Source organism: Ischnura elegans, assembly GCF_921293095.1.
Source record: "Ischnura elegans chromosome 13 unlocalized genomic scaffold, ioIscEleg1.1 SUPER_13_unloc_1, whole genome shotgun sequence".
Classification (NCBI taxonomy): Eukaryota; Metazoa; Arthropoda; class Insecta; order Odonata; family Coenagrionidae; genus Ischnura; species Ischnura elegans.
This window is the reverse complement of record NW_025791657.1, coordinates 17,319,140-17,334,781: the sequence shown is the minus strand read 5'-3', so window position 1 is coordinate 17,334,781 and position 15,642 is coordinate 17,319,140. Positions and strand designations below refer to the sequence as shown.

At 37.8% G+C, this 15,642-nt stretch overlaps 1 protein-coding gene across 1 annotated transcript; it reads right to left on the bottom strand.

The window, feature by feature from the left end:
• Positions 1 to 235: 235 nt before the first annotated feature.
• LOC124172209 lies at positions 236 to 15,598 on the bottom strand. The gene is made up of 5 exons (XM_046551633.1): positions 15,564 to 15,598; positions 14,719 to 14,838; positions 13,517 to 13,648; positions 9,053 to 9,178; positions 236 to 391 (listed from the first exon to the last, which is right to left on the bottom strand). The coding sequence occupies exons 2-5, from the start codon at positions 14,785 to 14,787 to the stop codon at positions 320 to 322; spliced, it is 399 nt and encodes a 132-aa protein (XP_046407589.1). The 5' UTR covers positions 14,788 to 14,838; positions 15,564 to 15,598; the 3' UTR covers positions 236 to 319.
• Between the last annotated feature and the right edge of the window lie 44 nt (positions 15,599 to 15,642).

Below are 15,642 nucleotides of genomic sequence, written 5' to 3'. Positions count from 1 at the left end.
TTACAAGAATATGGTCTCACTCCTGTGTGTATACGCTCGTGTGTGATGAGGTCACCTTTCCGAGTGAAGCACTTAGCGCACACGCTACATGAATAGGGTCTCTCTTTGTCTCCCGCACCCGCGTGATTGCATTGGTTCCCAATGCAAGATAACATTGAGGATAAACCCTGTGAAGTCGATTCCTCTTCTTCGGTGAAACTTCTCGTCATTCGTTCATCCATTAGGTTTCTTTCTGTCTTAACTAGGGATGATCCAGCGTTTGAACCAATTTGTGTCACCAAAGCTCTGCGACCAGTGCATTCATCAATTGAATAATTCCTTACATTTCCTTCCGCAGGCAGATACGAAGTTGATGTTGTTTCAATGGGCATATCTTCGGCAGCCGGCACCCCTAGAAAATAATTTAAAATGACAACTATCACTGTCAAACATTAAAACTAATACTCCTAATCATACCACTAAAAAGCGATTAAAAGGATGAAAAAGCCATGAATCACAGAGATAAAATTAAACCTGGCCACGACTTGATCCCACACACCCAAGAAAAAAAAACAGAATATCAATATAGGGTAAAATATTGGGAAAGAAACACAAAACACAAAAACAACTAGGGCAACAGGAACAACTATGACCCTGTGGCATTTTTTTGAGTCCCCCCAAAGTTCTGGAACCGCCCCAGAAATTCCTCCGAACTTCCTACGAACTTATCCGCAGAACTTCTCCCGCTAAGGACTTTTCGCGCTAAGGTTTTTCGCGCAAAGGCTCGACTCAAAGGCTCGGAGACTCTTGTCTCCGAAACTCTGCCTCCGGAAACAGCCACACTTGCAGAGCAAGACTTATATAGGACTACTGCGGAGGAATACCTACTCCTTGGCAATAAAGGGGAAATGGGTGCTGAGGCCCTAGTATGCAGTTCCAAAAATGGTTAGGGAGGGAACGACTGCCTTCAGTCAACACGAAAAAGCTTCTTACAGGGGAGTAAAGAAAACTTTCAAGAGATTCGTATACAGGAAGAATTTCCCTCAACGAAGGTCCGGCGCGAAAGGGTTAAGGTCACTTGCAACCCCACTACCCTTCTGCAGAGGAGGCAATAAAGCAAGCCACTTGCCGAGGTATCCACAACAGTAACTTAGATGTGTGAAACACTGTGTCCTCGTCAATGAAGAGAAATGTCAAACAGAATTTGTTGCATACCTTTAAGCGATGCTTTCAGAAAATTTTTACACTGGCATGTAGCCAAGTCACGCTAGCTTCCTTTCTCGCTCTATATAGCTAACCAAGTGCCATTACTAACATGAAACTGTGTGAGGACTTAATAATGTACAGCTACTGAAAATCAGGTGCATAATATGCCATCATATGTGAAATGGCACACGGATGAAACACTATCACCCACTTATGTAACCCACGTCACTACTGAAGGGTAAAGGGTTGGGATGCAACACAATGAGCAGTCACTTGAACCCTCTCCTGCCAGCGCCTACAAATGGAAAACGTTTTCTGCACTGAGTGGCATAAGAATATTTGGAGCCTATCTGTGTGTAGCTATTTTTAGGGTAGAGTTACACTGGTTTCTTCGTTGCTCAGACTTGGGAGACAACTCAATGGTATGCCCTTCCTTTACACCTGCTACTGGACTTGGTCCTCTAACTCTATCTTACCACTTGTCAATGGACATCTTATTGTGATACCAGTATTTTTAAACCAAATAAAGTTCTTGTTTTCAATAATTTATCCTTCAAAAAATTTACTAACATTTTTAAGCATTGAGGAATTTTAAACAAGGTTGTAGTGTTAATGACAACAAAGTTAGTGAACACAAGGTACTAAGACTATAACTTCAGAAATTCGTTTTTTTAAACACTAAAATATCATTTTATAAACTGCCTACGCGCAGAGAAAAAATGGAGAATTCATTTTAAAGTGAAAAAACAACAGTATGTAGTATGCAACAAAATATATCGTGGCCAAAACCATTGAAAATATAACCACTTTGCGACTGAGTCCTGGGGTGAGGATATAAATAAGTGGGTGGGTCGGGCTGAACCTTTTCGCACCAGACAGGCGTTGGGTGGAGGCGACAGAAATTTTCATATGTAGAAGAGCTGACGTCAGGTATATCTGTCACAGATTTTTCAATGCAAAGACTCTTGCCAATGCAACGGAGGGGAAGTACTGCTGAGGTAAAGCAATTGCCGGATGCATTCAGGCCCTGCCTGAGACCCAGCATAGCGAGAACTTAGGGCCACCCGTGGGCAATTTAGTCCAAACCGTCCACTCATTTATGATAAACCTCACTGCAGGAATTCTTTTAAAAGAGTAAAGTATTGAAAATAAAATACAATGCTTGGTTGAAAAAAACACTGGTAATGCAATAATTTGACTGTGGATAATTCCTTTGACAGAGTTAGTGACTGGGGTGAGGTAGAGACGCCCTGATGAGCTGGGTCTGAATTCTAAGGGACTAAAACACCCATGCAACTCGCCACCAAAAAAGAACTCCATACAGAGAGGTTTAAATGTCCTAATACATCTCGTAGCACAAAAACGTTTTCCAAACGTAAGTCCTGGCAGGAAAGAGTCTAGGTGACTGCTCATAACTTTGCAGCCTAATCTTAAATAAATTCAAAATACAGAATACAGTCATTAAATGCATCCAACGATTTCTAACCAGGGGCATCTTCCCTTCCCTCATGCTGGCAGGAGCAGATGTCCAATCTTTTGCGTTGAAAAATACACGACTGCTATACCGGACATTAGGTGCACGACACATGAAAATGCCCATCAAATGCTGCCCATATCCGGCTTCAAAGTGTTGAAAGGGGAAAGGTGACTGCCCCTGACTTTACCGCCTGTGGCGAGGTGGATAAAACAAATAGCTAGAAACATTATCTAACTGGGCTAAATTACCATGTTTACCGAATATCATTACTATGCAGAAGTAAAAGACCAAACTCATAAAATTATGGGTTTGAAATCAGGTTCGGCTGTTTCTTAGCCATACTGATTTCTATACTGGGAATACCTCTCAATTTTATATTATGTCAACAGTATTTTCTACTCCAAGGAAGCTTCATGATTGACTCTGCGTTAAACCTAACAAAGCACCGTAGCCTATTCCAGGGTAACAAGGGCTAAAAGGATTGCACTCATTTAACATATTTTCCCTAATTTTCCCACTAATTTAAAATGGACCAAAGGCAAGGATATGTTTTCCATTCACATGACCAGTTTCCATATTCACATTTTCTATTTGGACTGAAATTCACCTTTCGATACTCCATTCTCAAACCAAGAGCTCCATTATGGTGATTTGTAACTATTTTTTTCAAGAATCTGGTCTCAAAACATGGCTAGTTAAATATTAAAAATTTCAATACAACAAAAATTTTTGTAAGGCATTAAAAATGATACATATGACCAAAAAAAGCAAGTAAATGTAACTCTTCTTCCCTATCCATTTAGCACTTAAACTAAAGAAAACAGAAAATATGGATTGATGACCAATCAACCACAATATGGCCACTTCAAGAAGAGATGTCTTCACAGTATCTTCCACCATTCACGGCATGGCATTGTGAAATCTAGTAAGTCGTCTCATCTGAAATCGGCCTGAATTTTATGGCCCATTGATGGTGTCGATGGCATGGTGCCAGGTCGGAGTTAAATGGGTGCTGTGGAGACCAAGGTGTGATTCGACTCATCTAAAGGAATCCATAGACATATGTTTATTCAAAAGCACGGCAGCATGCTTGGGACGGTGGCCAGCAAAAACACGTCCCATCAGAAAGCAGCCTCAGCCTTATCAATATACAGCTATTTGTAGCCCTTGATAGCACTAACCCCCTGTTTCCATTGTGGACTCTGTCGAATTCTCAACCGTATCTCTTATAACAGTAGAAGTTGCCTAAATAAAAGCATTAACCCTAGAAGGGCACACTGGGGTCCAGTGGACCCCAGGAGTTTTTTTCTTTGCTGTAACATTTGTAATGCACAAAATATTGAAAGCTCATACCAATGTAAATTTCCTTTTATATCTTAGTAAACGTTTCATGTGTGTGGTGATTTTTTCAACGCGCTTATTGCTTTATAATTTAATGTTAAAAATGGTCTGGGGTCCATTGGACCCCAGTGTGCACTTCATGAAATTTTTTTGAAATTGCGAAAAAAAATTAACACATTTGTTAATTGCCTTTTTGTGGCAAATACATTTGTTATAATTATATTAATACGTTTATAGTAATTAAAATGTCATTTTTTATCACTTTGGGATATTTGAGGACATCAACTTTTTTTGTGAAATATCTTGGTTTCCTCTTTCGCAAATAATTTAGGAAATTCGGAGTGAAAGACGTACGAACAAACTTCAATGGAATGGATTGTAGAGCAATAGTTTTGAACATATATTGCTCATAATAGTGAACTATTCATCAAATATTGACGTTTGAAATCATTTGGAGATCGAAAGAGAGAGCGAAGTTTGGTTTCGGATCTGCCTGGATCAAAAGGAGCAGCGCGCGACGTCAAAACTCCCCGGCAAGCTTGGGAATTACTGTTGGATAGCGCTTTACGAAATAAAATAATGACGCACACAAATGAGGAAATACAACGGCAGCGTCAAAATGTCACAATTCCTCAATCGTACCACGGTGATGTAGATGTTTAGGAGATTGAGGCTTTTTTTGGACTTCCATATTTTTCTGGGGTGCAGAAGACGTGCTACACAAATTTGTATGACCTGTGGTCAACTGAGTTTGGATCTACGTTGTATTAATGCACCATGTCTCTTCACCGATTCCTGTTTTTGTTGTCAACCTTGCGTTTTGATGATAAAAACACGAGAATACAGCGCAGAACGATCGATAAATTTGCGCCACTTCGTAAAACTTGGGAAGGGTTTGTAGATAATTGCAAGAAATGTTACACTCCTCATGAGTATTGTACAGTAGATGAACAACTTCTCAGTTTTTGAGGCCGTTGCCCCTTTCGGATATATATAAAGGAAAGCCAGATAAGTATGGCATAAAAACTGTAATGATGAATGATGCAAAAACGTTTTACATGGTAAATGCCTAACCTTACATAGGAAAAGTAGTTACCAATCCAGATGAAACTGTTCCGACATATTATGTACGGACATTGTCAACACCAATTCATGGCACGAATAGAAATATTACGTGCGACAATTGGTTCACTTCTGTTGAGCTTGTAAAGAAGATGCTAAAAGATTATTCAATAACGATGGTGGGCACCATTCGTAAAAACAAATTCCAGTGGATTTTACAAGAAGCTGTTGTTCAATCTACACGATTTGCCTTTGACCCTGACATGACCCTGGTGTCTTTCACACCGAAAAGAAATAAAATAGTGATTTTGTTGTCATCTTTTCATTTGGATGGAGCTATAAATGAATACAATGGAAAGCCCCAGGTTATTTGCATGTATAATGCCACTAAAGGAGGAACAGACACATTTGATCAACTGTGTCATGAATATACAACAGCTAGAAAAACCCTTCGATGGCCAATGCGGATTTTCTACGGCATGCTATACCAAGCTGGTATAAACGCAATGGTTCTTTACTCTCATATTGATAGTAATGAAAAAATAAATCGGAGAACGTTTTTGAAAAAATTAGCTTTGTCATTCATCAAACCTCATTTGCATCAACGGATTTTGAAAAAAAAACCTGCGTTCTTCAATCAGGAATACTATTGCGGAAATTTTAAAAATTGAAATATCAGCAATTGATAAACCTAACATCCTTCACAGCAAAATACGATGCAGCTCATGCCCAAGGAATAGAGACAGAAAAACAAGAATTATATGCTCATGGTGCCGCGCTCCGATGTGTGACGAGCACCGAAGTTATCTGTGTACTACCTGTACTGGAGTGAGAAATTAACAACAAAGCATTTTTTTCTAAAAATTTATATTTTACCTTTAAAATAAATAATAGTAATGTGCATTTTGGAGCAATAGGAAGTCCTAATGAAATTTGTGAAAAAAAAGTATAAAAAAATACACTGGAAAATTTGGTTGTTTTCAATTGTTAAAATTAATACGTTTTATGGAAAGAAAAAATATGAAACATTTTTTTACATGAACTACACAATGTAATACTTAAGCTGTTAAAACTATTTGTCTGTACATCTAAAACATTCGTAAGAGTAAATAAAAGTAGGATTGGTGACCTTCTTAAAGAATTTTTATGTCTTTAGAATGAAAAATATTGTTTTACTTTCATTTTAATATGTTTAAATAACTTATATTTACATATTTATGTAAGAAACAATTCTATTATTGATATTTACTATATTAATAGTAAAAAAATATCAGGGGGTTGAAATTAAAAATTTTTAAAGTTATGGGGTCCGCTGGACCCCAGTGTGCACTTTATGAATGAAAAAATAAGTGTGCACTTCTAGGGTTAACATGTACATCACCCACATTAGCATCATTTCCTCCGTGTATAGAGTTATTTGCAATCCTTAACAGCACTCACCAAATGTCTTCGTAGCCGTATCATGGGCAACAGTTGATCTCTCAATTGGGTCCCCATGCTCGCCTAAAGTAAGCTGTAAGTAATCATCAACATATGAATCATGTATGTACAAAGTGTGTTATTTTTTTTAGTGTCCCCCCCCCAAAATTTCTGGTACTCCCCCCCCCAGAAATTCCTCGAACTTCCTCCGAACTTATCCGCAGAACTTCTCCCGCCAAGAACTTTTCGCGCTAAGGTTTTTTTGCGCAAAGGATTTTTCGCGCAAAGGATTTTTCGCGCAAAAGGACCCTGTAGCAAAATCCTGTCTCTGCAAAATCCTGTCTCTGCAAAATCCTGTCTCTGGAAAATCCTGTCCCTGAAAACCCTGCCTCTGGAAACTCTGCCTCTGGAATCAGCCTCTAAAACAGCCCCGAACCAACCTACCTGCAATGCAAGACTTATATAGGACTACTGCGGAGAAATACTTACTCCTTGGCAAGCAAGGGGAAATCGGTGCTAAGGCTTTAGTATTGCACTTGGAGGGAGAAGTTTTACCATTGTCCTATCACAACTCTCTCTCCCTCCAATACCTCACCCCAGTATCTCCTTCCCCTCCATGTGTTCCAATGAATATCCCTCTGATTCAACTGATGTCTCCAACCCAGAAGTTGAGGGGAAAATTCTGGCTGGATTTTTCGCGCAAAAGGACCCTGTAGCAAAATCCTGTCTCTGCAAAATCCTGTCTCTGGAAAATCCTGTCTCTGAAAACCCTGCCTCTGGAAACTCTGCCTCTGGAATCAGCCTCTAAAACAGCCCCAAAACAACCCCGAACCAACCCCGAACCAACCAACCTGCAATGCAAGACTTATATAGGACTACTGCGGAGAAATACTTACTCCTTGGAAAGCAAGGGGAAATCGGCGCTAAGGCTTTAGTATTGCACTTGGAGGGAGAAGTTTTACCATTGTCCTATCACAACTCTCTCTCCCTCCAACACCTCACCCCAGTATCTCCTTCCCCTCCATGTGTTCCAATGAATATCCCTCTGATTCAACTGATGTCTCCAACCCAGAAGTTGAGGGGAAAATTCTGGCTGGTATGCTGTTGTCTCAAAACCAGGGAATGGTGTTTTGCGGAGCGGCCGTTTCTGCAGGGGCAGTGACGCATCAGTGGGCAGTAGTTGAATTCGCCTGGCTACCCCTCCACTCCCTGGAAGAATCCCTCCCCTCAAATCCTGTCTCGCCTTGCATAGGCAACCTCTCTTCTGCTCGTGGTCAGGTCGGAGTCACATATCTAGTGAGGCATGACAAATTTAGAGCAATTATTCTGCGGGTATTTAGCTGGTAGTGTTTCCTTTGGGATTATGAATTACTATCATTGTTTTCTGTAATACTTGTGATTTTGAATACTCTACTTTGAATAGTTATAGAACGAATATACTCGTGAATTACTTTTTGCAATTTTTTTTCTTGTGAGCTGATTTTCTTGTTTGTGGAGTCTTTCCCTGATCCAGCTTGTGACCGACGGTTGGAGTATTTCCCTATGTCTGGGCTTACGTGAACAATCAACTAGATTTACCACGTAATGCCACAAAAGGATCCAGGAATTTTTTTGGGGGATCAAATAAAACTACTTCATACTCAACATTGCATCAAAAGTTGGTATTCCTAACAAATATTTTTCATTCAAAATAAATCTTTTTTTACACTAACAGCGAATTGAATATTTTCGCATTTCTTTCAACATCAAAGTGCTTTTATTTAAGTTACGCCCGTATTTTAATACTATCTTAATTAGTTAACTCTGCATTTAATGCCATTTTATTTTCATGGCATACCATAAAAGAATAAAGGTATCTTTGGTAATGAAGGAATCAAAACCACATATTTGAAACTAGGCATCCATGTCAAAAAATGGGATAAAATCTGACGCAGCTACATTGCAAAAGCTGATATCAATACGGAAACCAAATTTCTCAGTGAAAATCATGAAAATAATGATGAACAGCTGGCATTTGTAAAATGAAAAGTAGAAACTAATTATGAAAAGTGATGAATGCAAAAAATTGTGCTTAGAAGTTCCAGGTAGTAGCCATACACCATTACCACCGGGCTATCGCTCGTACATGAAGGCAGACCATTTATAAGGGAGTAAAATAGACCTGTAAATGTTTAACTACATTTCTAGTTTAAACCATTGTTTATATTACCCCACATTGGGTTGATTCGTGGACAGCTTCCTACATATTACAACACTAAAAAGTTTGATTTGAATTTGACATCTGATTTTCTTATTGAGACATGATTTATTAGTTCAAGGATTTACTTTAGCCAAATGTAAGACAAGTAAACTACAGCACATGAATAAACCATTACGAGGAATAAAAATTGCTTCTTTTGAGATAAGAATACTTACTTCAGGAATAAGAAACTTTGAATGGAATGGGTTACCTTTAAAGCTGTGCAGAAAGCAAAACGTCCTATCATTTACAATGATAAATGTTTAGACATTTACCTACTATCTCCTTAATCAATTAATTAAATCCTATGACAAGAATTCCTCACATACCTGGTCACTCTCTTCCAAAGATGGTTCCCTCTTTACCCCAATCAGCGTCCACTCCAGGTCTACCACTACGGCTCCTGTGCCCTGAGTTTCCACCTTTTCACCTTGGGAAGCAGTTAAGGTTATGGGCTGCAACATAATGCCAAATCATCATCATATATGACTGAGATTAAAAAAAGAAATGCTTTTGATAATTTGTCGAACAAATAAAATTAAAGTTCCTTCAAAATGGATAGATTCTTCATACTGCCCTACAAGCTTCCTCACAGTAATTAATATCAGGATTTCATAATGTTTATGCTTATGTTAGTTAAGTTAAATTAAGACTTAAAACCTCTGATTTGCATTGCAAAATCCCTTCAAAAGCCACATGATGATCCTCAGGGAAATGGTTTCTGGATACGTAAAACTCCAGATATTATCTTATTCATAACAGAAACTTATTTTATGGGAGAACTTTGCATGAGAATTCAGAGCACAAATACAATAACACACTAACATGGAAAATTAATACGGTCTATAAAGGAGAATTATTTCTTGTGTTTTGGTTCATAAGTCAATTTTACACTCCAGTGGGCGTGCTGTGGCACAAAGTGCAACATTGTGCCGTTTTGGTCTCACGTTATTAATAGCAGCTGATCAGTGAACCAAACGCACCAATTCTTCCTTTTTTGCAGCACTATGGAGATTTCTGTTTGTGATTCAAGCGTGTGGCTTCTCGAATTTCGAAATAAAACGAATAATTAGCTGAACTGGTTGTCTTTGTTGCACTCAGTGCAATGCGTGCCTGGTGATGTAATATTATCCCGTAGTGGCAATTATAGATCAACATTGTTTCTTTCGATTGTACGATGTAGCATGAGGTGAGTTGGTGGGAACACAAGAGTTTTCACCATTCCTTCTCAGAATCAGGTTGAGCTAACAGCTAAGTGTTTGGTGTGTAGGAGCAGCTGCTTGTGGAGAGAAATGAACCTGTGGCATTTTCCCCAACGTGAGCCCTATGATGTGAGTACATTTTTAGAATTAATTTTCATTGGATAGTTTGTTGTTATTTTATGGGATTTTGATGTAGAAAAATTCAAAAGTTTGTTATCACACTGCTTAGGGCACGAAGATTCATTACCGAAGATGACTATCTGAGTGTGCTACAAGAGCTGTCAGACAAGGACCAGGAAGTCCGCATTGAGGAGAGTGATGATACAGATGAGGAGGAAAATATTTCCCTAGGTGATAACCCCTAGGTAATAAGAGACTATGATGAAGCTACGTCTGATGGCGACGTGGAAGAACCTATAACTGCTGAAGATAGTGATATTGATGGTGAGAATAATTATTTTTTGGAAAAGTTGATAAATCTTGCAAGTGGAAAATACTTCTTTTTGTGGTGCTACAAAGATCAAGAGCAAAAACATTGTGAAAACCCTACCAGGGACAAAACTCTGTGCAAGAAATACACCTGATGAGGCTGGGGCTTTTTTAAAATGTATAGATATAGACATGATTGATGAAATTGTGATGCAAACAAACAAGTACATTCAAACTAAAATTGCTCTCGTCCACTATTCAAGGGATAGGGATTGTAAGGAAATGACAAGAACAGAAGTTATGGCTGTGCTGGGTATACTTTTTCTAATTGGCATAAAAAAAGGTTATCATGCAAATGCTTTAGAATTGTGGAGTGCAGATGGATCAGGAATGATCTAAGGGCAGCTAAGAGTTACAAGCAATTTTTGATTCTCTTGCTATCAGTAGGATTTGACTACTGAGCAAGTAGGGACTTCCGAAAACAAACAGATAAATTAGCTGCAATCTGAACAATAATAAACTCGTTCATAGGAAATTGTCAAAAAACGTATAATATGAGCGAATTTGTGACAATTTACAAAATGCTGCAACCATTTAGATGGCCGTTGCAGTTTCATTCAATATATACCGAGCAAATCCGCGAAAATTCGGGATAAAGTTATATACTATGTTTGATGTGAAAACATTCTTCACCAGTAATCTGGAAGTGTATTGCGGGAAGCAGATGAACGGTTCATATTTAGTGTCAAACCCACCAGTAGACATTGTCAAGAGGCTTGTAGGATCAATTGAGGCAACTACATAATCGTAATCTTACCACAGAAAACTGGTGTACTAGTTATCCGCTTGCCAAGTTTCTCGTAAAAAAAACATTACAACCATTGGCACGCTGAAAAAAATAAAAGATTCCACCTGAATTTTGGCCAAACAATACGTGCGATGTAGGGTCATCTCTCTACGGGTTTCAGAAAGACATTACCCTCCTATCATAAGTTACAAAGAAGAACAAGGTGGTGTTGTTGTTTTCAACAATGCATGCTGAGGGGATCACTGATGAAGGTTCAAATAGACCATGCATTATATTAGATTACAATGCAATGAAAACAGGTGTTGACATGGTTGACCAAATGTGTAGTTTGTATTCTGTGTCCAGAATTATGAAAAGGTGGCCATTAGTTTTACTTTATAGATTTTTGGTCATTGCAGGAATTAATGCTCACATATTATATAGGGCAAACAATCCTACGGATAAACATTGCAGGAGGACATTCCTGAAAACCTTATCGTACACATTGATGAACGCACACTTGAAAAACAGGTCAAACATTTAATCTCTACCAGCTGACATTAAATTATTCTTGTCAAGTTATCGAAATGAAGACTTACCAGTTGAGCGAGTCAGCAAGTAAGGAAATAAATAGCGTATGTGTGGTCGTGCAAAGAACATATCACCGACAATAAAATGTGGGAGGTGTAATAACTTTTATTGCCTATAGCACTGTGAAACAGTTACTACCTGCAAAATGAATACATTAATGATGTGAAAAAACTTAAGACGTACAAACTGAGTTTTTGGTATTGCTTTAAAAAAATGTAATAAAAATTTTGAATTATAAAAGCGTTCAAAAATCTGTACTTTTTAAATGCGATGGTGGTTGGCGTAACATGGTGAAACTCCTTCATGATGCAAAAAGGTTAAGAAAACACTAAGACTAAGAAACACACAACTAAACTAATTGCATCCAATAATGGGTACTCCGAAGTTCCCCCCCCTTTCTCCACCTCCACTCTACCACCCCTCTAACGCCTTCAAGGGTATAAATTCTGTGTACTGATACTTGTAATTGCCAGATGATGATACGCTGTATCGAAACCGGTCGCAATATATTTTATTTTGTGAAACAGCTAAGTGTTTTCTTAACCTTTTTGCATCTGTACTTTTTGCCATAACTATGTAAAGTTTAATTTAAAAAACAAGGTAATGAATGTACGCTTCTTAATTCGAGTTTTTGTTATTAATATCAGAGGAAAACCAAGTGTTGCACCGAGTTCCACATGTGCCAGCTAGTGTCAGAGAATATGGCATGCCTGCTGGAGGATTAAAGGCATCAAACATTTTGGCTAATAAAAATAAGTGACTCAGACTAGATATAACGGGAGGCAATTCCAGTAAATGAAAAAAGTTATCCATACATGAACTCCTTATAGGACAAAAGATGCTTAACTTTAATGGGAAAATGTGAAGGTTTATTTTACCCTGCACAAAAAATTGATGAGTGGTGTGTACTTGAGGTATATTTACATCCAGGGACTATATGAAAATTACATAATGTATATTAAAGTAGAACGTCATCAGTTTTCCCAGAAATAATTGAACCCTTAACAACATATTTGCTCAAAAGGTATACGACAGTGCTTTCAAGGATGTGAAATTGTTTCAGGTGTAAATGCAATTATTATCTATGATAAAATATAAACAACAAACGATAACTTCCAAAACTTTAACATATATCTCCACTCCTGACCATGGTTTCAACACAATGTCATTTTCATATCTCATAACCTTAAAAGCAGACAAGCTACAGGAGGCATAATTATCAGTGATGAATGAAGCAAGAAAGAAATAGAGAATAGAATAGCTTCTGCACAAAGAGCACTCTAGAGAAAAGAGGAATCTCCACACAGCTGAGAGTACTAATACAAAAATGTGGAAAATATTCATCGGAAACTACATTTTGAGCATAGTTAAAAATGATAGCAAGGTTTTAAATCGACGGCCGCATGAAAGTTGTAAGTGGAAGCATTGGAAATGTGTTGCTCATGAAGAATGTAGAAGGTAAAAGGGATCGAATGAGGAAGTACCAAGGAAGAACAGAGAATAGTAGGAGAAGTCTTAGAAAAAACAAAACTTGATCAGCTACAGCGTGAGATATGATAGACTTATAAAGACATTAGTCAAAAGGGAAATGGAGAAATGGATGAGAAAAAGGGAAAAGATTGCTTCTAGATGCACATATATCATTAGTTAGATTAATGAGGATTTATAACAGAAAAAGTAAGTACATATTTGAAGATAAGAAAAACAAATTTTAGGAAGATGCCGATACAGTTTATATGTGACTCAACGTCAACAGACAATACATAGTTCATAAATAGTATTACCTGACCAGAAATATCTTGATGTATCAGTTTGCTTGAGGCACCATCAGTGCAATCATTGAGTCTATATCCATCTTCATCATCGCTGATATGATCTTCTTTAACAGAAGGGCACTTGTATGTTACCGCATTACTCTATTGGAAAGAGGAACCTTCATTGATACATATTATAATCAATTGGTACAAGAAGCAAAAGTGATCATGAAGAATGTTTTAATTGAAGGATGTCAGAACAAAATAAATTATTCCAAAGGAACGATTATTGCCTTTTAGTAGAAATAGATTTACCTAATCAACCAACAACATTTGGCCAATATAGTTCTTATTGTTTCAATATAATCTAATGAAATTCTTGGTAAGAAGAAGGAACCCCTTTATTGGGAAAATCTTGACAGTAAATAGCTCTTAAAATTGTGGACTTCCCCTTGCATTATAATTAATTTTCAAAAATGAGCAAGACAAAAGCACTGATTTCTAAGAAAACAATAAAAATCCAAGAATAAGCAAAGTATTAATATTACATTAATAATGGAAGGGTTTCAAGACTATGAACAACAACAGCAGAAAATTGAGTCAAAGTAAACAAAAATCAGTTCACCTCACTAAAATTTGACGTCTTTTGGTAATCAATTTGCATTGCCAACGTGCAACACCTCATTCAAAAATGTTAAAGGACAAATCCCTAGTCATCGCTATAAATTCCTGTTCACTTTCATCACAAAATCCATATCTGATCTGATTCCTGCGAATATCAATCTCTCATAAGGAACGAGCTATGCTGTTGGACCGGGCTAGCAGCTGCACCATGAAGTCATGGTCATTCTTTAAATTGTTCCAAACTCAACAGTACTCATCTTAACTCTCAATTCCTAATCACCCATCCACTCTGTCATAACCAGATTTAAATAGTGTGTTATATTATCAAAACATTAATAACTGCTCAGTGATGTGATGACAGTGCTCTCACTTGCTCAGTAAACAAATTTGAGCTGTCAGTTTTGCATTAAAAAAGCAAAAAAAGGTTCATTACAATAAATAATTCATTTAAAATTATTCATTCATGAAATGTATTCTGTAGCTGGTCATTACTGATCAGGAGTAGGAGAATGCTTTACGTTTTTTCTAAGTGGTGTCGGGAATAATCCATTAAGGAATGATATTGTGCCGTAGAAAATTAGAACTATACAAGGCAAAAGTCAACTCACCAATTCATCAGTGGCCAATGGGTCTGACACATCAGTTGAAATTCCTGCTGGATCTGATGTGTACAGCATAGGATAAATCCCTTCACTGAGGTTACCTTCATCCTCGCCCTTCACTTGAAACTGGAAGATAGTGATGGGCTTCACTCAATTAAAGAAAAAACAATACTTAGCCCATTCGATGATAAAAAAATCCTCATTTCCTTGAGATCACTCCAGCTGGCCTATGTACTCATGATATTTTTGCAACTCCCGGATCAAACTCCAGAATATCAACGTTCAACTAGGGAGGGAGAGTTATGTCACAAAGGGCGTGTGGTTTGAATGAGAGTTTTGGCCACTTACAGCAGAGGCAAAATAGCTGGAACGACAGATTGAGGTTCCACTGTACATTGAATTGCCTTTATATTTTCTTTACCCATGTTTGTAATGAGGTGTCACAACAGTTATAGCTGGATTCTTCATTGAAATTAAGGAGAAAGATGGCTTAAAACAAAGAGGGGGCATTAATGAGACAAAGCCCCGTTATAGCCAAGAAAAATGGCTTAAACAGACATTTCACATCGTTATCTACAAGCCTACTCTATCAGATACAAGTAATTTCTATCAGAAGATTTTCAGTGTTGCACAAGTGATATTGACTGAAAAATATTAGTGTGGTTCAGTTTTCTGCCTCATATGTTACAACTAGAAAATCCCTCAACTGACGGTGGCATTACTTTGAGTGACTTCCCATAAATATACTTATATTTATGACAGACACACCGTCTTCTTTATTGCTACCGAGAAATTTGTATAACTGAAGGTGGTTCAAATCAGGTTTCACTGTGTACTAGAACATAACTTACCAACTCATTGTCCCTGGGCAGTACCAAGTCTGGCACAGGAAGGTATATTTCAGTGGTTTGGGCTGAGCATGTGGGCTGT

Coding starts and splice junctions, on each gene's coding strand:
- LOC124172209 (XM_046551633.1), bottom strand. CDS start 14,787: ATGCTGTACACATCAGATCCAGCAGGAATTTCAACTGATGTGTCAGAC. Junction 9,179..13,516: donor ATCAAGATATTTCTGGTCAG/GTAATACTATTT, acceptor ATTATGTTGCAG/CCCATAACCTTAACTGCTTC. Junction 392..9,052: donor CTTTGGAAGAGAGTGACCAG/GTATGTGAGGAA, acceptor ATTATTTTCTAG/GGGTGCCGGCTGCCGAAGAT.